The sequence below is a fragment of the Cydia amplana genome, chromosome 15, assembly GCF_948474715.1.
Source record: "Cydia amplana chromosome 15, ilCydAmpl1.1, whole genome shotgun sequence".
In the NCBI taxonomy this organism is placed as follows: Eukaryota; Metazoa; Arthropoda; class Insecta; order Lepidoptera; family Tortricidae; genus Cydia; species Cydia amplana.
Window position 1 is genome coordinate 13,397,016 of NC_086083.1, and position 23,078 is coordinate 13,420,093.

The 23,078-nt window shown below is 37.2% G+C and overlaps 2 protein-coding genes across 2 annotated transcripts in view; both read right to left on the bottom strand.

The window, feature by feature from the left end:
- Positions 1 to 9,231, bottom strand: part of LOC134654622 (E3 ubiquitin-protein ligase goliath-like) — a 60,535-nt gene extending 51,304 nt beyond the window's left edge. The window contains exon 1 of the mRNA XM_063510089.1: positions 8,805 to 9,231. Within this exon, the coding sequence (XP_063366159.1) occupies positions 8,805 to 8,999 (195 nt within the window). The 5' untranslated portion in view covers positions 9,000 to 9,231. The remainder of the gene's footprint in view (positions 1 to 8,804) is intronic.
- The window catches only part of LOC134654741 (uncharacterized protein K02A2.6-like), a 30,784-nt gene continuing 16,850 nt past the window's right edge, over positions 9,145 to 23,078 (bottom strand). The window contains exon 3 of the mRNA XM_063510212.1: positions 9,145 to 9,231. Within this exon, the coding sequence (XP_063366282.1) occupies positions 9,145 to 9,231 (87 nt within the window). The remainder of the gene's footprint in view (positions 9,232 to 23,078) is intronic.

The following is a 23,078-nucleotide window of genomic DNA, read 5'->3' on the forward strand; positions in this document are numbered from 1 at the left end:
AGTGTAACCTGAAGGCATGAATGCACATGAATCTCTTGAAACATGGTGGATTAACTAATTTACACCCCGTCTGTGTCTTGCTCCTACCAAATCCACAAGTTGAGGACCTCAACCTATCTAGGCACCCTTCTTGCTCGAGACCTGAAAAAATAATCTCATGCAGTCAAGTGTCGGAAAACCAGGTCCACACTCTTAGCACTACCGTGAATATATCTAAGAAGTCTGTATACTGCCTTCCAGGAGGCGGGATGTTAATAGACTAGCCTATATAGTAGGCCAGAGATATAGTATACAAAAGCACACTGGCCCAAATCCAGTAATATTATATGCACTTCAGAATACAAAATAATTGACTATTCTGCGTATATTTGATATCAAAAAGTTACAATTACCTACCCTTAGGTCATAAGGAGGATAAATATACATAAATATCAAATATATTCGACAAAGTGTTGACCCTAGCATTGGATAAAATAGAGGTTCCTCTTAAACGGCATCTGCGCTGTTGGCTTTGGGCCCACGGGTGCCCGGCAAAAGGTCGGGGACCCCATGGTTCCGCACAGTTATTGCAAATAATGTAAAATCACAAAATAAACACAAATGTTCATTTTGGTTAAAAACACATATGCGATGAGCTAAGGTTTCGAATTAAGTACCTTATTCTTAATCTGGAAAGAGAAGACTGAATATTCAGAATTAAGCTATGTCTATGAATGGTTTACATAAATTAAGCCACTTTAGCGTTCAGAAACAATCAAGTTTATGTCTACTAGTAGGCACCAGATAAGGTAAACTACTCATACTGCATATATAGACAATAATGAGTACAATTAAGGTCACTTGATGATAGCTAAACATGAACATAAGCAGAATGAGCAGCACCTATACAAATATCATTGATAAAGCTCTGTGGCAATTCTACATTTACCATTTGAACGCCAAGAGCACCAAAAAGCGTCGTAACTAGTGCCCACATGAGTATTATGATATGGCTTAAGCTCTCAAAGTAACCTTCACAATTTTAAGTAAGGTTTGTTTAGGTCCATTAGCTCGCGTTCGCGTTAGTAAAGCGTACAAACGATTAAATGCATTTTATAGCTATAACCAAATAAATAGCTCACACTGGCTCACAGTCATTAAAAGAATTCAGTAAAATCATTAAAAGTATTCCCTATGATATTTTATTAAGTACCTACCCAATATTAACTTTGTGGGTAGTGATAGTGATATAACGAATATTTAAAATATTCGTCTACTTAATCCTGAGGGATTCTGGAAATAAGAAAGGTCTTGTCCTTGTTATATCCTGCAACTGCTTACCTTACTAGATAATTATTATCAAATTTGTCAATAATTGGGAGTTATAAATAAAAACTACTCGAGTACTTTATGATTTTTATCTTTTCATATTTTAATTACATCACTCCATATCACAGATGTTGTATGCTCCCTGAAGAGTAGACTGACTTACCTTCTTTTACATAGTCTCACATACATATAATTAAGTACTATAGCACCCTTGTGGTGACTCACTTATTTTCGTTGAAAATTTATAAGTACCTACATTAAATACGTATATAAAATGGAAAGTTAGTATCATAATATAATGGTATATAAAATTGTATGCTTTACTAAATACCTCTCTCCTCACATGTATTAAAATAAAGGGTGTACTACATAATTAATTAATTAATTAAACACTCCTAATATAATAATATTACATATACATAATATGTAAGTACATGTATAATCACATTGGCTTGGCGTCTTCCCACCACCAGGCGATAACAAACACGTCTCAATATATTACTTTAGGTTCCGAATATCGGTACAGTTGTTTAATGACAGCGTTTTACACAAAAATAAAACGCTAATTAAATAACTTACCATATTCGGAACCTAAAGTTTTAATCCTGCCTGGTGTAAATATGTATAATTTTGAGACAATGAGGTAATTTGCGTTTGTTTCTAACTGTCAAAATTGTCAAACGCAACTGCCTGAAGTGGTGGGGGTGTGGGAGAGAGATGGACGTATATGCTAGAAAAGGACAATACGACTAACTACAGTGTTGCCACTCTCAATATATTACTTTAGGTTCCGAATATGGTAAGTTATTTAATTAGCGTTTTATTTTTGTGTAAAACGCTGTCATTAAATCTTGGACAAACGACGCACTGGACACATTACGGCTATGTCACGAGCTTCCATAAAAACGTCTCGAATAGACGTACGGCGTGCAAATGTCAATTGCAAATTGCATGTCAACTTGGTTCATGTAACAAACAGACCGGATCAAACATGGCCATCATTTGTTATGTCATGCAACGCTGACAATCAGATCAACGCCGCGAGCCCTATTTGTATCGGTTTCTGTGAAAAGGGACATTAGTACAAATTTTAACAAGGAGCAAGCGACCTTTAATGGATAATGATAAGTCTTGGTTTCCACCTTATCGTACCTCTTAGGTCCAAAACGTTTACCAAACCGAAGTGCTTGCTGTAGATCACGATTTATAGGCTTGCACTGAAAGATTCGGGAATCGCCTATTTAATTATACAATTATGATTCAAATTCATCCTTTTTATAATCGTAGAGGTCTGCTAACTCAACTCAACTGGCAGTTTGATAAAATAAACTACACACTTTTTTTTTATTTGTTTTCAAAGCGGACTGGCCGTTGATAAAATGGAACAAACACGGGAAAATTTAAGAGCGATGATATTTTACGATTTTAAAAGTGGTTTATCACAAAAATAAAACTTAGATCTGATGACTTCTGTATTTAGGGAGGAAGTTACATCAAAGACGACCATTTATCGCTGGTTTTTTGAATTCCAACGACGTCGTGTGAATTTTAGTGATGATGTGCGTGAAGGTCGGTCAAAATCTGCGGTCACTCAAGAAAACGTCGACGCAGTGCGGAACCTGACTGAGATAGTTCGACGTGTCACATATCGTGAAATTCTGTCATGTTTGGGGATTTGAATGAGTGAAATCCAAACAATCATGCAAACAGAACTTTGCGTAAGAAAAATATTTTCCCGTCGGATCCCACTTACTTGCCGAAGAACCAAAGACGGCCCGCGTCAGTTTGGTGTTGAAAAAATGAAGGTTCAACGATGGAACTTCAAACGAAATTTTTTATATCGTATTGGGTAGTGAAACGTGGATACATGCACACGAACCTGAAAATAAAAAGCAGTCACAAGTTTGGATAATATGACAACGAGCTGAAGCCAACCAAGGGTGTTCGCTCTCGAAGCACGGCGAAAAAGATGGTGGCTATTTTTGTGTCGAAGTCCGGTCATATTGTGACTGTTGCACTTGAGGATCGCAGGACGCGGATGGTGCAACTAGCACTTAAAGCGCCGACCTTGATGTCATTGATCCGGTCTGTTGTTACAGATGATGTAACAAGCTTTTAAGCCCATGTTTCAGCCACTTCAGCTACTTGAGTTTTGGAACGTAGTACAGTGTTTTTGATGCGATCGGTGAACTTGAAGTTGACAGTTACTCCATATAAAAACGGACTGTCATAGGGATCATCATTGGACGCGAGGTATAGTCATGTTTAATTGTATATTCCATACAGGGTACAAGTACAATAGTGTACTAATAAGATAGGTCTTTGTGCACTAACTATGCACCAGCATGCATTGAATGTGCATGCATAGTTGCAATGTTGATGACATGAATGAGTCACGGTCGGTCTGGTAGACGTGTAAGATGCATTCACATTGCCATCTGACTTTGAAAATAGACAAACAAATGGGGCGGAGCGGACCAAAACTAAAAAAAATGTGAGTGTCGTGGAACACTCGGTTGGAACGAAGTCAAAGAAAGGCTCGTGACGTGTTCATGTTCATGCTATGTTATACAGTTATGTTGTTCTTTGTGTCCGTGTCCGTCATCCTCATACTCATTTTCATTCTCATTAGTCTCATTTACATATTTCGCAATAGTATTATGGTCTGTGACGGCAAAATCGGACACTTTTTTTCGCCTAGCCCCCATCCGCCAATTATCCGATAAGGAACTTCGTTCCAAAAGTTTAGAAGGCTGTCGCGAAAATTGAAATTTCAGTAATTGACTCGCCAGTCTCACCATTCTTGCACTTGCATAGATAACGAAATTGTTGATTTTCGTTTTTTCGATATTCGCGGTAGGCCCTCAGTTTTTGCTGTTTTCACTACGAAAGCTGACATAGAATTTTTTTCAGTGAAATCAAAACTATTATTATTTATTTATAAAATTACATGTAACATTAAATGACGGCAAAACAAGTTTGTAAAAGTAAATGTTTTCAAACAGTTATATGCCACGGAGACTAATAAAATATTCGTGTTTGTGTCAAGTTAAAAATATCACTGATCCTATACTTAGTCAACAACACGCTACTGGCACGGTCTGACACACTGATGCTAATAATAAAGTGATACAATTTGCCGTAAATCTAACACATCTATTTCAGTATTATAACGTAAATTATATCAAAAGAAAAAGATTAATTTCGTTGCTCAGATAACAGATAGTATCTTCGGTAAATGACTTTTTATAAACAAACTGTTAAATTCAAAACTAAACGCAAGTGTGTAGGCAGCTTAACACGCATAAACACAATAAAATTATTAAAACTGGAACAATAGACGGCGATAACGACTGTTTACGATTCGACGAGTGTATACGAAACAACACTAGTTGTTGTAAAAACCGGCGTCGAAACACCAAACAGCACACAACTTCATATTGGTCTAGGAAGTTAATTCTGGGGGTCAATTCGAACCGAACGTACACTTTGACATCAAATTGATATCTAATGATCTCATTTAGTTATCATTCAGGCGTGCATCGCTCGTCCTTTTCCGTACATATATTGACGCAGGTGAGACGCACGGGCGAATGAGAACATAATGACATCAATTTGATGTCAAAATGTAAGTTTGATTTGGCCTCTTGTTCACGAAGGTGGCATTGTCTGATCTTATTACGTACTCGGCTCAGAACAAACGGCAAATCATTTAGTGTATTTATAATATATTATATTAGTGTGTACTGTATATATATATATTTGTTAACAGGATTTTACCTTTAAAGTAAAAAAAACATCGACTTGCTCGGGATTGGAAAACATCGTGAGGAATCTAGAGTCCATATTCTGGACTAATCCGAATAAGTCTTAGTTTTCCATTTGGCATAGTTATATAACTATACAGCCACTAACAAACACTTCATATGTCATAGGTAACTCGTCGTAGCTGATTGCGGTTTTTTAGTATTCAAGATTGTTGGTTAGTAGGCAACAAAATGTGTCTTAAATCTTGAAAATGCTGTTAACTAATATTGAAACCAAAAAATATTTGAATACAATAGCGCCGTGAATAATAATCAAGGTTTGTTTTCGCATATTTTAAAGGGCAAATAAAACAAAAGTTTGCCTAAAACTAACCTTGAAGTTCGTTGACATGGAAAATATGTAAAACCGTGAAAATTCTATGAATATTTACGACTTGGCAAAAGGCGCCTTAACGCTTAGATATAAGGTTACTTTTGCTACCTTATCTAATCACTCGAGATCTGCATACATAGAAGTCACTCGACCCGACATAGTGAATGGAATGTTACTACTATTGTAAATGTGTCCCTGAAGTTCGTCAGCCCGCAGCCTCGCAGTACTTAGATACCTAGCTGAAACCGGCCAGCAAAAAATAATTGTTATACTTCATACCGTCGCATCTTCCTGAGGGAAGGCCTACGTAGGTACTACAGGCCAGGGATCGGATACCGGTATTTTTTGTATGGGAACGGAAACGGTATTTTTTCGTTCTTTGCTAATTACTTCATTTCTAATTGGCCAATCTAATAATACGAAGTCGTAACCTAAAAACACAACTGAGAAATAATTCGAAAAATATGGTTGTTTCTAAGTTTTTGCAAAAAACCGGTTCCGATCCCTGCTACAGGCTACAGTCGCCATCAGATATATCGGAGCGGCCAAGGCCTCTATTATCAAGGCGCTAGAGTGCGTGTTCAGATATTTTGAGCACCTCGGCCGCTCCGATATATCTGATGGTGACTGTACATGATTAATTATAAAATACTGTATCTTATAGTGATCATCTCATAAAGGCAGCCGCCGATCGCACACTAAGTGTTCATACGCAGTGCTACGTCAAGAATATTAGACTCCTATGTACGATATATAATTCCGAGGCATATCGTGAAACGTGAAAATAATTGTCTCGTATCTGAGTCGACGGAGCCCCGCTAAGCGGGGCTTCTATTTCTGGACAGTTAGCGCTTGGGGCATCTAAAGTAACCTAACCAACCTATCTTACCTATCTTTTGGATTAATGTGAAGTACTACCGTCTAAACATTAACATTACCTACACTGGAAATTTACGATCCGGCTGATATTACGATCGGCCGCCGACATACCTATGCATTATGACTGCCAAGTCAGCACAAATAAAAACTTAGCGTCGTCATAGTCTACCTAGCATATTTTCGAAAAAAAAATGACGCAAATATGGTAGATACTGTAGATAGGTTATTGGTGTTCATCGGAGAAAAATACTTCGGAATACCGATTACAGCAATACAGTTGATTACACACACCTTCCGTAACCTAATTAACTCTTATAGTGTAACTGAATTCTATTTAAAGAGCTATTCTATGTTCTATTATAGCACCGATTAGACGCGCCCGCCTTCCGTTCACTTCCCGAATGTAACTTAATTTGGTGTGTTTACGTGTTTATACATAGTACTTTACGATAGATAATTGATTGACTCCGCCTCACTGACCCTTTTAATTAAATGAGATTAATCGTATTTCCCGGCTTTTCATATAAAATACCTGCCTTTTTAAAACCGTCATCATTTTTTTTTAAATATCAATCGCTTATAAATGTATAAAAGACAAAGAAATGTATAATTTCGCACCGACTAGGCAGGGAAAAAGTGTGGCAGTACTTTATACGTCACATTTTTACAGAAATTTGATGTTTACAGCGCTTCCACACATAGCTTGGACGGATTTAAGTTAAATTCACAAATGGAACTGACAACTTGTAATACGTAACTTTTTAGCTAGTTACTTTGTTGCTATGTCGACAAGGCTTGAAAATTAATTATTCGATATCGTTTACGTACACTTGTTTTATAGTTTTGCGTTACGGTAGAGTAGTCGATTAAGCACGTCGAACTGACGTGCTTTGGTAAAAATAAAAGGATTGCGTAAGGATTTCCAAACGTCATACGAATCATTAATTTATTGAAATCACTAGTTAAATATTATTAATATAGTTTTCGTAAAACCTTTGGTTGAGATTGTTATACCTTCTCAGTACCTACGTCGTCCGAAAATTAAGAAGATTGTATTTTTTTATGATTTTGATATAATCGAATTTAAACTGTTGTGAGACATACTAACATTGAATAACTAGCTGTTAGTGCTTGAGAAAGGAGACCTAGGCTCTGCGAAACATGTCGCGCGAGTGACTTAAAACAAGTGAGTCTAAACCGTAAAATTATTCGATTTTGATATATTTTGAAATCTGCCATTTTATCCGACTAAAGAGATGATTTCCGTTATAAAAACTATCCTATGTCCTTTATGGAAATCAAATTATCTCTAATATCTCTACACCAAATTTCATCCAAATAAATTCAGGGGTTACAGCGTGAAGAGGTAACAGGCAGACATACCGACTGTCAGATATTCAGATAATCATACAGACAGACAGGCAGACCGAGCTACTTTCGGCAAAATGAGTTTTTAGTATGGAATATGGATATATATGTTAGCGATCATGTCCACAGAAAAGAAACCTCAAATAACCTACATTTGACGACAACCGTAAAAAGATAACATAGACCCAACTGAAAATGTATGTTTGTATAACAAATACGCGTAAAACGACCACGTACCAACTGAACAAATAATACAAAGTACATTTTCAAATGCAAATTGCTCTACGAAAACGTTTCCAAAAGAGATATTACCAAACGAGGAATAATTTTACACAACGTAATAGCATTATTTATGTAGCAAAAACTGGAATCACACGAGTAATTTTCGCTTTTGTTCAACTAATGTTTAGCCCATTTTAGCCCAATTTAGTTATTTTCTTGACAAAATATTTCAATTTCGTTCAGTAGGTTTTTGCTCAACGCCACGAGAATAACAACTGCTATCTGACAGCAAATGAAATACGAACAGAGATATATGACTTTACTAGCGACCCGCCCCGGCTTCGCACGGGTTAACAAATTATACATAAACCTTCCTCTTGAATCATTCTATCTATTAAAAAAACCGCATCAAAATCCGTTGCGTAGTTTTAAAGATCTAAGCATACAGACAGACAGACAGACAGGGAAGCGACTTTGTTTTATACTTATGTAGTGATAATTGATTTGGTAATTTTGTAAAACTTGATGTAAAGTAAGGAACATCTTGTGAAGTTGTAAAGTATAAGGTTTTCGTGAATAGGTAGGTAATTCTTATTTTACCTTTATCTACGCATTGGAGTCTAAAGTCTACTTAAGTGTTGGTGGGGATGTTCGGGTTCGCCTTGTGTTATAGTTAGTCTATTTACAGTCTACTGGGTACAAATCTCCTCTCATGCGCAAGAGATTTTGAGCTATAGTCCCCAGTCCCCACGCTGGCAAAAGGCGGGATGGGGACTTCACATACACCTTTGAATTTCTTCGCGGATGTATGCAAGTTTCCCCACGAAGTTTTCCTTCACTAAAGCTCACTACTTAATGTAGTGTCATATTCAAATAAAAGGTCTTACCTCAGAAGTCTCCGAGTACTGTTCCCCGTGTTCATCCTTATACGATATATTGATGTTAGCCTGCGTAAACGTGTCACTAGTGAACCGGTCGTCCCCGGGCCCGTACCGGACCGACTCCAGCTCCGTGCCGGGCGTATGGCACCCGACGACTACCAACCATCCTAGCGCTGCTAACCGCGACCACAATACACGCATTTTATAACACTATCACGTCACATTAACACTACACGTCTCACTGTACTGAAAGAACCGACGCGAATGCTATCTTTGCTATCGGTCAGCGAAAACTTCAAGATAACTTATCACTTCACTTTCTTTGCTCTAATTCCTTGGGTTTTCGTCATGAACTCTCTAGCGGCTGTTGCATGTTCTTTATAACGAAGTCGACTGCTGCACCATAGCCGACGAGAAACTTCACTGCGGATGCCTGAAACAATAGAAGGGTTACGTCAGGATTGCTTGTAATTTACACGATCACGTTGGTAATTATAACTATAAGTCAGCGAATTCGTTAACAGATTCCCTCGGTTGTGAACTAGTATCCAGTATGGCTAGAACTGGGGATCAGTAACAATTGTAAGTAATCGGAAACCGTAGTTACATTGGTATAGTATAATGCGCGAGCAGATTATAGGTAAAAGATGTTCCAACTTAGATCAAAGTCGACCTGTGTTAGCTGTTAGCATTGACACGGCCTTTGGAAGATGAAACTAAGTGTTATGTTTCATAAGGAACGATAAAAATAACAATACGAACATCATTTGAATATCGATAGTTCGATTGTCAATATTGAGAAATTGAGAAGATTGTTGTAGTTCAGAAGCCCTTTGAAAGATGAAACTGAGTGTTAAGTTTCATAAGGAAGTCAATACGCGTCATTTGAAGTACAGGTTTGAGTGTTGTTATGCTAATCAATACCTAGTCAATATCTATAGATGATAAGTGTTTTGCAAATTGGAAATACACTATGAAATTAGATACCTATATGTTTATGTTGATAGAATCCTGTCTTCAATTTTATTCTTCATTGATCTGTTATGTGGATTTTTTAAATAGGATGTACCATTGCGTTTAATCGATGCATTTTTTACTGACATATGTCATGTAGGTATGTACAATCAGTATAGAAGTAGAACAACAGTTGCAGGCACACCTGACACTTTGACGTTTTGATTATCTCCCTATACGCGCTAAAAATCGCTATAGTCATTCAGCCATTGACGTATATCTCAGGACTAGCCTTACGGGCAATAAGAATGGGGCATGAATGGGGCCAGTACAGCGGTGTGACACCGCTGCAACGCGATTGGTTGATGAGTTCGCATCACGCACGCAATTGGTCGCAACTAGTTGCGTTAGACTGCACAATTGGCTCGAATTCGTGAGTGACACCGCTGAACTAGTACCATTTTTAGTCCATGTGGCCCGTCCTGAGACATACGTCAATGCGAAGCGCTCACACGATGGCAATATACGATTTACAAAGACCAAGCCCACAGTCAAGTAAAATCCACGACGATTTACAATGGACTACGCAAACAATGTGTTAATCTAAAGGTCAGTAGCGCAAGACTTGTGACCGATAAGTGAACCATAAAATGATAAAATGATTGGTGACAACTCTACGAAGTTTCTTAATCCCTAACGTACACGTATCAGGTGGGTCTCTATGTTTCCCGTAAAATTGTAAGTCATAATACTCATAATACATTGTTTGTCCGCATTTTCGTTAGTCATAATTTGGTTTTTCTCAGAAACGCGTAACTTTTCATCATTGAATGTTTTGATTGTTGTTAGGTTAGGTTTGTTTTATGGCAATCTATAGGATATCCTTACGAAAATCCTGAAAAGTTAACGGTTCAGAATTATGACTACTGATAATCGGAGAATCATTACATTATGACTTTCAATAATTATGTCAAACAAAGGGATCCGGTATCTGGTATATGACACACTCTCGTTTCGGAGGCCAAGATTCTCTTTGGATCGCTGAGTCAAAGTAGTTAGTTAGTTTTAGGTAAATCTGAACCACGGCGGACCCCGGGTCCTCGCGCCCCGCGCGGGGGCACAGCCGGGATTGACGCCAGGATGATGATGAGGTAAATCTGAACCACGAGCTAAGCTATTGTAGCGAATGATTTAATACCTACCTACGTCAAATTTTGAGTGATGTGAATTACTTAGGGAAAGAACCAGTCATAAGACATAACATTCTTATGTAGTACTGGTCTCTTGACCAGTGATATGCGAACCACCGGCAAAGAACCTTAACAATTATTTTGCTTTTGATAATCCGATTAGAAAATCAATTAATTAATTAATACAGCACGGTGTTCGGTTTTAATCAAATTTCCGCAAAGTAACCACACCAATTTTGGTGTCTAGCCGTAGTAGTTGCCGCACATCGCTACGGAATGGACACCTGCTCGCGCTATCGCCACCTAGCGGTCTTATCTGTCGTAACAGACACGTTTTGTTAGAGAGTGAATCTTCTGTACCTAGTACATATTATTTATTCTGTGACCTAGTGCGGTAACTGCTACGGATAACTGCCGTTTTCTGCAATAAACGACTTCCTTAAACATCATAACAATAGCATTCATAGTCGATTTAAATAGGTAGGAAATTCGGGTCCCAGATCATCATAAAGGCGAGGCAACTTCCTACTTACGTAACAATAGTAGGTTTTATTTGTTCAAGATTTGGGTATCTCATGATATCAGGGGCCACTACGATTCATAGGTGAGTGGGATCTAAAAGTACAACGTTACTTAAGGGCCTACTGCAGCCGCGTCTGGCGATTCGTAAACCACGCCCGCTAGTTCTTCCCTCCCCGCTAACACGCACACACGGAAACGCTTCGCGCCGCACGTGAAGTTTCTGTGACCTTTTAGCACCATCTAACGTTACAGAAGTTAACTACCATTATACGCGGTCGCTGCGGTCGGCCAGAAACTTAAATTCGGAAAAAATTAAAACAGATGGCGTTGTTACTTGTTCATAATAGCAAACAATAAAATAATTAATTAATAAACCTGAATATTTATTGTTGTTTTGGAAGATGTTAACAGCATAGAAGCAGCAGCGTATATAGCATATAAGTTAAGAGTATTGATAATAAGAAAATAGCACAAGAACAGAAAAGAGATTATTTTTGATAAAATATGATGAAAACAGATTTACTTGATTACGCTCACCTGACTTTGCGGTCACTAAATGCAAATTTCAACCTTATTGTTATGGGGTTACAATACCCCTGGGGTTGCAGGCGTCCATAGTCGTTATTATTATAAATGCTTTGGTTGAAATGCTTTTTAACCCTCGAATTTTTCATAGGTACAGTCACCTGCAATAATATGTTACTCTTCGACGGCCGCAAAAATATGTGACACGCTCTTATGGCTCTACAAATAAGATCTAACATGATCTATACCGCAAAACGGCCTTCGATGTGTAACATATTATTGCAGCTGACTGTACTCGTATTCATTGTTGTATAGGTAGGTATTAATATCTTTTATCCGATCGATTTGCATTTATTTGAAATAAATCACAGTGTTTAGTAATTATATGTTTTATTGAATAAGAGATTATTTAGGTATGTAATGAATACGGGGTGCCTTTTTGAAACACTCATTTTTAGGGTTCCGTAGCCAAATGGCAAAAAACGGAACCCTTATAGATTCGTCATGTCTGTCTGTCTGTCTGTCCGTCTGTCCGTCCGTATGTCACAGCCACTTTTTTCCGAAACTATAAGAACTATACTGTTGAAACTTGGTAAGTAGATGTATTCTGTGAACCGCATTAAGATTTTCACACAAAAATAGAAAAAAAAATTTTTTTTGGGGGTTCCCCATACTTAGAAACTCAAAAAAATTTTTTTCATGAAACCCATACGTGTGGGGTATCTATGGATAGGTCTTCAAAAATGATATTGAGGTTTCTAACATCATTTTTTTCTAAACTGAATAGTTTGCGCGAGAGACACTTCCAAAGTGGTAAAATGTGTCCCCCCCCCCCCCTGTAACTTCTAAAATAAGAGAATGTAAAACTAAAAAAAAATATATGATGTACATTACCATGCAAACTTCCACCGAAAATTGGTTTGAACAAGATCTAGTAAGTAGTTTTTTTTTAATACGTCATAAATCCCCTAAATACGGAACCCTTCTTCTGGATAATTTTGAATTTCAATTGTCAGGGGTGCCTACATTATTTTTTAATACATTTTACAACGACAACAAACAAAAGTTCAAATTCGCCGTATTTTTACTATTTTTACCCGGGTCGATCGCAACAAAATAGAAAATCATGTTTTTGAAATCTAAGCGTTATTGTAATTTATCTCAAATAACCAAAAAGTCAATCTGACTAGAACTTAAAAACGAACTGAATTATTTTAATATGTCGTTTTTTCTTGGTGACCCAGGAGAATTTTTTTTGTATCCCATACAAAAAGAGCGTATCCCAATCGCGTATCGGTTTTGGTTTTTACTTATAAGTGTGAAAAATATATTCTACATATACGAAGGATGTGTGTTTTTTCATGTTTTATGTGTCTCTTTTGTACAATAAAGTGTTTTACTGCTACTAATATATCATATTAACGATTAACTAAAAAGGTATTTACATCTAATTTAACTGGTAAATTATTAAAGTCCGCTAAAATTAATATATACCTATTCAAAAAAATATTTGTTAATATGTCCCAAAATCATGGCTCATTTTTTAAGTCTCCTGACTTACCAAACATATCGCAACGAAGGCAAGGGTACAACGCGGCATCGTGAACCTAATAACGTAACGTTTCAGTTACTTTTTTAGTCGCCGACCATTTTATCCGGGGTACGAAAAGAGGTATTAGATCTATCCTGGGTCTAATATGGTATAAAAACATAGTTTTTTTAAAAATGTTCGTAGGTAGTACACAAAATTTACATTTTCTTTTAAATGTGATTTGGGTCATCGTTCTCCCTGGTGATTTTTCTGGTGACCCAAGAGACATCAATTTTATTATGACTCAGGAGACTTTTTTTCTGTGCACTTTGATTTTTTTGATGCGCTAATTTTGTAATCTAAAATAACTTTAAATTGCTGATATACTTATATCACTTTGCTGATGAGTGGAAGTGGAATTGAAACTTAATTTATTGTTCTCTCCCTTGACATTTTGGTATACATTTGACATGCTGCAGTGCACTCCTAACGTTAATAAAGACATAATTTTTAGAAAAAGCTTTAGGAAAACTCACTCTTGAGCTTAAAACGATTAAGTCCTTATCATATTATGTTAGATTTTTAGTACAGACCCCAAATCAGTGAAAATGTCTCTTAGCCAACTAAATTTGTCTCTGGGAAAAGTACGATATCCCTAAAAATTGTACGTACAATTTCGCATTTTTCTGAAGGAACGGAATTCATAAATTGGATTATTATTATTTTTTCAGATTATTTGATTGCATTGACATATCACCAAGATAGATAGAACATTTAAGTTACCAGAAGAAAAGCATTTGTGTTATTTTATACAGTGTGGAAAAAGTAGGTTCGATTCCCGGGCGCGACTAAGCGAATTTAAAAAAAACAACGTGTTGCATTCCGGGAGTGCCGACAAAAGTGAAAACTCAATGACTAGTCCAAAATGTCTGCAGCACTATGTATAATTGACCCATCCTCCTTTCTATTCAAAACTTTTGGTTCCGAAATTGCTGGTCAGTGAGCTTGTTTAAAATTCGAAATTCAAATTTATAGCGTTAATTGTTTAAAATTCGAATAGAAATTGTAAAGTTACCTTGCAGACCTCGCATCTAAATATATTTGGTCATGATATTTTGAGTTTTATTCACCAGTACTAGAGTTCACTTTTATTAGCGATTTCATCAAGATGTAGCTTTATTGAATTATATTTGAGTGATATAAAGTTATACTGTGAGATCCTCGTATTTCAGCCCGTACAAGATTATAACCTTTTTCATGTAATGTCATTGAGTTTTTCTTTATTGATTTAAATGCCATCTAAATGATTGGCCATCTAAACCTTACGGTCACATGATCGCCTTACGCTGTCTCGAGTTTATCATTTTTTCCCCACCTCAAAAAGTGCCTAGCGCCGCTAAAGAAGTTTTTACTTCAAAAATCTTTGAATGCAGTTGTTTCTTTAAAAAACAATAATGTTTCATTTAAGTAAAATGAGCAAACTTAAGGTTTTAAGGCACTTTCCCTCCAGGGCCCATAATTTTTTTCCACCCGGTAGTAGACAACTATTTTTTTCGACTAAATGAATTTTTATTAGATAAATCGTTGATCACATGGTTCGTTTCACACATCACATCAAATCGTTTGTCATCACAATCAAAATTTGTCAAAAGTAATGAAATTTATGCCAAAAAAACATAAATAAAACATAAATTCAACACATTTTTTTAATAAAAATCTTTCTCGATGATATAAAAAAGAACATCTACAAATTATGTTCAAAGAATTAATATCAAAACAGATGTCATGATTAGGATTGGCTACTTTAAGAAAGGGACAGAGAGATTTAATCCTCTCGCTCTGCACGTTTTTCTCATTCCTCCTTGTCAAGCCAAAATAAACTATAAAATGATAGTAACACAGTACATTGTAATATTCACTTTTTCCACGGTATCATGTCATTGTAAATTACTTATGTGAAATTGTAGTGGCGTGCGACTTTCAAACCGGAGGTCACGGGTTCGAACCCCGGCCCGTGCAAGAGAGTTTTTGTAAGTAGGGACCTTTTTTTAGTGGTACTTAAATATAATAACTTTTCGTATTATTGAAATAAAATATTTTATTCAAACAAACTTAATAATATAATAATTAAAACGAATAATATCAATTAGTTTTTAATATTTATTCAATTATTTTAAATTATTTGAGCATGAAACATACTAGATTTATTTTTATCATTACAATAGAAAAAAAGCAAAAAATATATTCTTATAGATATTTTATTTTCAAACAAAAATAAAGCAAAAAGTTACGGTTAGATTCTGATGGCTAAATACCAAACAGCTACCGATACATTTCAATATCTGTCGAAATTTCCTAACCCGTTGTAACTGACAAAGAGTATAGATTTCGACGTAGCATGACGTAGCCTAGCAAACACGCACACATACGTAACGTATAGGCCTGTAAGAAGACACCATCATAGGTTTACCTCCGATTCCGTTACTACTCAATGGCGTTACGACTCAACGTTTATTGGATATTAAAATTTTACGTAATTCGGAGCGCTGCGCGAAGTGACATAGGTCTTACCTCTTTGAGGCACGACGGCCATCTAACATTACTGGCATAAAGGATGCATTTATGACTTTGACGCATGACAGAAAGAGAAACCGAACTGCGTAAAATGGGCGTTTGCTGTTGAATTCATAAAATCAAAAATCGATAATAAATCCATCGGTAAAGGATAATAAGTTAATATTTAGTTCTTTGAAAGTTAAGACGAGATGAAAACCTTTGCTGTAAGGTGGGTTGTGCTGGATATGGATGTGTTTTCTAGTTGCACGAAGCTAAAACCGAAAAATGAACACGTAAGTTTGGATTTATTTTCTATCGAGAAAATTTTAAGCATTCGTGTTTCGACTACTACGAAATCTCTTATCATATAGTCAAGAAACATATATCCGAAAATCACTACTGTTTGTTTCCGGGGCTAGCCACTGTCACCTTTCTAAGATCCTGTTATTTTTCGATGCACGGCCTTAAATAGGTAATCTATATGACTATGTATTTAAATGTGTATATTGTAGGCGTTATCTTGCGTGGTTGCGGGAAAAAGAACCTTATGCCAAAGTGTACCATTTCTATGAACAGGGTAGACTCAGTATGACAACTCATGGCTTTGACCGTGGGTTCTGTTCTGTAGTCAGGGCCATATAAGGCGAGGTTGAACGATATCTGCCATATTTCATATCAAAATCCCTTCTTCCTTATTTTTATTTTACAGATTAAAACTACCTTCTGGAAATGTTTGATATCGTAATGTTTTCATACGAAGGGATTAAATAACAAATATATATTTATTACGTATTTTACGATTATTTTTATGTCCTTACGCAGTCGTAACTTCTGTTCTGCCACCGTAGATTATTTCGGGTTTGTTTTACGACACTCTTTTGTTTGGTTCTTTTATGACCTGTTAATTTTAACAGTGTCCATTTTTTTACGTGAGTAGATATTTAAATTTTGTTCAAACACACCATTTTAGACACTCTGAATACGCTTTATAATTGAAGTTAGATGTATACTTGCTTTGGTTTTGGTATACAAATGAATCGACTCATATTTTGTACACATACTCTGTTATAACGCTTCAAAACTGTTCTATAACCAAAGTAAAGTTATTTAGGTATAACGTATTTATATCTGTCATTAAAAGATATTTTTTATGCACAAGAAAACGTACGAGAACGGTAGATGGCAGGACTTGCTTTGGCGTGAAGTGGCAAGGGAATGTCCATGTTTGTTTCCGATTCAGGCCACAAGATGGCAGACCCACCAACGCGCACGGCGCCTGTAGGCATGCCCTGAAATGAAAAGCTGCGACCACAATTGTGTGCTAAGCAGCTAACGTAAATACAGGGGCACAGAATAAATAATAGTACTAGGTACAGAAGACTCACTCTCTAACAAAACGCGCCTGTTACGATCAGCACAGATATGGCCGCTAGGTGGCGACAGCGCCACGCGCGGCTTATGGCTTTCCCCAAAATTGGGGTGGAACGGATGTACTTTTAGCTACCTGTAGCAAAGCGACGAAATCGCGGAGTGAGCCACGCCTGACAGGGGTCAAGCACCTTTATCACGGTTGCTTGTGATGAATATGATTATCCCACACTTTTATCTCTGTCCAAAAAAAAGCCTGTGTACAGTCACCTGCAATAATATGTCACGAAAATGTCTGACACGATATTATTTGTAGAGCCATAAGAGCGTGTCACATATTTTTGCGGCCTTCGAAGAGTAACATATTATTGCAGGTGACTGTATGTACGTACGTTTGTAATTATGTAGGTACATATAAATAACCACCGATATCTGGATAGATACGGAGAGGGTTATACATAGGGTTTTATTTTTGTTGAAAATACGTTTTATTTTTGTCTTGCTCATTTTATGTGAGGAAATTTTAGAGTGGAAAAATTCAATAGGAAAGAAAAGTCCCCTGAAATACATTCTCACTGTTGAGTTTACTAACACACTATTGTTTATTTCGAAAATAACAAGTATAAGTTATACGTATTACGTACACATGTCTGGGAAAGGTACAAGTTAGTGAAAACGAGGAAATATATGTTCGTGAAGTTGACCGCCCCACATCGAGCGCCCGCAAATGGCATATCTATATCGTTAGTTCATCGTTAGTTCACGTTAGTTCAGTATATTAAATCGTTAGGATCCGACTACAACATCGATTTTTTTTTAAAACAAAAGTGGGGAGGTCAACTTCACGCAACCGCCCCAAAATCGATTTTATGGTTTTTATCAATTAGAATCGATAGATAATCGTTAGTTCACGTTAGTTCAGTATATTAAATCGTTAGGATCCGATTCTAAGTATTTTTTTTTTTCAATTTTGTGGGGCGGTCAGCTTCACGTGAAGTTGACCGCCCCATATCGAGCGCCCGCAAATGGCATATCAATATCGTTAGTTCATCGTTAGTTCACGTTAGTTCAGTATATCAAATCGTTAGGATCCGACGCATAACTTGTGTGCGAATTTTTTAAAGTAGGGGATAGCGCCAACACCGTCTTCCACTCTAAAACCGTATTTATGGTTCCTATCAATTGGAATCGATATGTAGTCGTTAGTTCATCGTTAGTTCACGTTAGTTCAGTATATTAAATCGTTAGGATCCGACTACAACATTGATTTTTTTTTTAAACAAAAGTGGGGAGGTCAACTTCACGCAACCGCCCCAAAATCGATTTTATGGTTTTTATCAATTAGAATCGATAGATAATCGTTAGTTCACGTTAGTTCAGTATATTAAATCGTTAGGATCCGATTCTAAGTATTTTTTTTTTTTCAATTTTGTGGGGCGGTCAGCTTCACGTGAAGTTGACCGCCCCATATCGAGCGCCCGCAAATGGCATATCAATATCGTTAGTTCATCGTTAGTTCACGTTAGTTCAGTATATCAAATCGTTAGGATCCGACGCATAACTTGTGTGCGAATTTTTTAAAGTAGGGGATAGCGCCAACACCGTCTTCCACTCTAAAACCGTATTTATGGTTCCTATCAATTGGAATCGATATGTAGTCGTTAGTTCATCGTTAGTTCACGTTAGTTCAGTATATTAAATCGTTAGGATCCGACTACAACATCGATTTTTTTTTTTAAACATAAGTGGGGAGGTCAACTTCACGCTACCGCCCCAAAATCGATTTTATGGTTTTTATCAATTAGAATCGATAGATAATCGTTAGTTCACGTTAGTTCAGTATATTAAATCGTTAGGATCCGATTCTAAGTATTTTTTTTTTCAATTTTGTGGGGCGGTCAGCTTCACGTGAAGTTGACCGCCCCATATCGAGCGCCCGCAAATGGCATATCAATATCGTTAGTTCATCGTTAGTTCACGTTAGTTCAGTATATCAAATCGTTAGGATCCGACGCATAACTTGTGTGCGAATTTTTTAAAGTAGGGGATAGCGCCAGCACCGTCTTCCACTCTAAAACCGTATTTATGGTTCCTATCAATTGGAATCGATATGTAGTCGTTAGTTCATCGTTAGTTCACGTTAGTTCAGTATATTAAATCGTTAGGATCCGACTACAACATCGATTTTTTTTTTAAACAAAAGAGGGGAGGTCAACTTCACGCTACCGCCCCAAAATCGATTTTATGTTTTTTATCAATTAGAATCGATAGATAATCGTTAGTTCACGTTAGTTCAGTATATTAAATCGTTAGGATCCGATTCTAAGTATTTTTTTTTTTCAATTCTGTGGGGCGGTCAGCTTCACGTGAAGTTGACCGCCCCACATCGAGCGCCCGCAAATGGCATATCTATATCGTTAGTTCATCGTTAGTTCACGTTAGTTCAGTATATTAAATCGTTAGGATCCGACACATAACTTGTGTGCGAATTTTTTAAAGTAGGGGAAAGCGCCAACACCGTCTTCCGCTCCAAAACTTTATTTATGGTTCCTATCAATTGGAATCGATATGTAGTCGTTAGTTCATGTTAGTTCAGTATGTGAAATCGTTAGGATCCGACTACATTACGTATTAAAAAAAAATAACATAAGTGGGGCGGTCAACTTCACGCTACCGCCCCATAATCGATTTTATGGTTTCTTTCAATTAGAATCGATAGATATTCGTTAGTTCACGTTAGTTCAGTATATCAAATCGTTAGGATCCGACGCGTAAGTTGTTTGCGAATTTTTTAAAAAGTGTGTACCAAAAACGGTCACCCATCCAAGTACTGACCCCGCCCGACGTTGCTTAACTTCGGTCAAGAATCACGTTTGTTTTGTTGTATTGGAGCCCCACTTAAATCTTTATTTTATTCTGTTTTTAGTATTTGTTGTTATAGCGGCAACAGAAATAAATCATCTGTGAAAATTTCAGCTGTCTAGCTATCACAGATCACGAGATACAGCCTGGTGACAGACGGACGGACAGCGGAGTCTTAGTAATAGTTGGTATTAGGGTCCCGTTTTACCCTTTGGGTACGGAACCAATACCAATATGATCGGATCAAGCGATACCAATATGTACAATGACAGCATTATTCTAGACACCTATGATTACGACTTTCCACTGCCGTGTTGCTTTGGGCTTTGTACTATAACAAATTTTGACTAAAGCTTAAAACTACTGGGTCTATACAAAATAGTTCGTTACCTATAGATGGCAAGAAAACCTATTAGAAATGTGCAGTCAAGCGTGAGTCGGACTAATTACGTACATTTTGAATCCCTACGGGGTTTTAAACGGCAATTCTCTCGCGTTTCATAAAAAGAATACATTGTTAAAAATTGGGTAATGTACGGAACCCTTGGAACGCGAGTCCGACTCGCACTTGGCCGGTTTTTTTCAACACAGTTTAATATTGTCAATATCTGTGTCCGATTGTTTTCCTTTTTAGAGCATAGAGGGCTATTGCCATAGTAAATTTTGTAGTCACGGTACATTTACTGCCATCTATCGACACACGATTAAAACTTAAAATAAAATTGAAAATGTATAAATTAATCAAAATATGTGTACGGATAAATGATTTTTAATTTTTATTGTTCCATACTGACCCATGTTCTTTCCCTGATATGTGTTCAAATTTTTAAATATCAAACGGTGTCGTCAACGCCTTATAGCCGAGAATAGGCCAAAGGTATGGCGCCATCTATTCGAGAATGACTTTTCTTGATTTCCGAGGCACGTTTTTTTCTTAGACTTTATTTATTCTTATACGGAGTTACATATATCTTTGCTAGAGCCGAAGGGCTGTTTAAAACGATAAGCTTATGCGATTTATGCATACAATTCCGATCGAACACAGCACAGCGCCATCTGTTGTATACTGCTTTAACTACGTGGCCGGCCACGTAGTTAAAGCTGAAGTATACAACAGATGGCGCTGTGCTGGGGGCCGATTTTTGAATTTCGATCATTCGATTTTGGCACTCGAAAATCGGTGGAAAACGGCGAAACTCTAATTTTTGAAAATCGAGTGATAGAAATTTGGAATCGAGTGGTACTGACCACTCGTTTTCAATTCTATTAGTAGAATTTATATGCCTAGTAGTGGAACGAAATACACGAAATCGAGCGGTCGAAATTCAAAAATCGGCCCCCAGTGTGAACGGGACGTCGCTATACACATAACTATACATGTCTCGTTTGCACCTGTCATTCCGTACGAAAAATTCCGTGCGTCTGTGGCCAGCCTTATTACTGACCAAGTGAGCTCAAAATGCGAGCAAAGTCAGCAAAGCTTATCCGTTTAAGCGGCGTATAACCGCGAACATCGAAAATTTCCAGCAACTATCTCTGTCAATCTAATTACGCCTTAGGTAATTGGAGTAAAAGAGGTAGTTGCTCGAAATTTTCGTTATCGACGTTCGTGGTAGGCCCTCTGCTAGGACTAAAATGCCGACTGTTGTCCCATCCCAGCAAAATGGCAAAACAGAAATTTGGCTAAATTTATGTAAGGCCTTACAAGATCAGTGAAGGCCAGTCCAGATGGGTCAATTTTCGCCAAATCTGCAAAACGGAACTGAAATATGTCAATTCAACGAAAAAATAAAAAAAAAATATACATACATATATCTGTCGACGTCCATCTGCCCACGAAAGTCAAAATTCATATGAAAATATGAACCACATAGGGCGATGGCGCATATTGTTGCTGCCAAGTTGGTGCAAACTTGGCTTAGACTAATATGCTAAAAAATATGGCAGATGCTAAATGTAAAATTTAGGTGCCAAAGCGAGTGAAAATATGCCAGATCAGGCATCATTTATGCCAAGTTGGCAACACTGAACAAGTGGCACTCGAACGCGGCTTCTTTTCAAAATGCCGTTAATTTTAACTTTATTCTACTATAATACAGTCGAGTTTGCAACGTTAGTCGGCATGCTTTAAACGGATCGGCTTGCTCGCTATAGGCCAGCGGTACAACACAAACGATGCCTAGGCACCGCCTCCTTTGATGGTTCCTCTACACGTTGGCCCAATCTAGTGGTCCAATATGATGGGCCAACGTGTAGAGAGCAGATACATATACTAATCGTTAAATAAATGAATATTAGATATAGTTTGTAGCTTTCTAGTAGACCCCGAAGGCTTATCCTATTGTCTATTGTTCAGTAAAACCGCACGTGCTACTTACCTGCAAAAAAGGGTCCTAAGTATTCTATTTGGCTCCTGAGCGCGGGCTAGTCCAACGCTCAAAAAACCAGTGTAGGTGCGCTCTCCGATAACGCGCCTTTGTTACGCATCTCGATGACACATTTTAGACTGGTTCTGTAGCGTTCGACTCGCCGGCACTCAGTAACCGAAGTACCGATTTTTTATGCAGGTGGTTGTGGCACGTGGCACGAGCGGTTTTTCTTAACAATAGACAATAGGATTAGCCTTCGGGGTCTATTAGAAAGCTACAAACTATACATATCTAACTATACATATTAAGTACCTACACTGCACAATTTGCACAGCTATGTTGGTAAGCTATTAACAAAATTATAATATGATCTAAAATAATCGAAGCAAATTGTATGGTAACA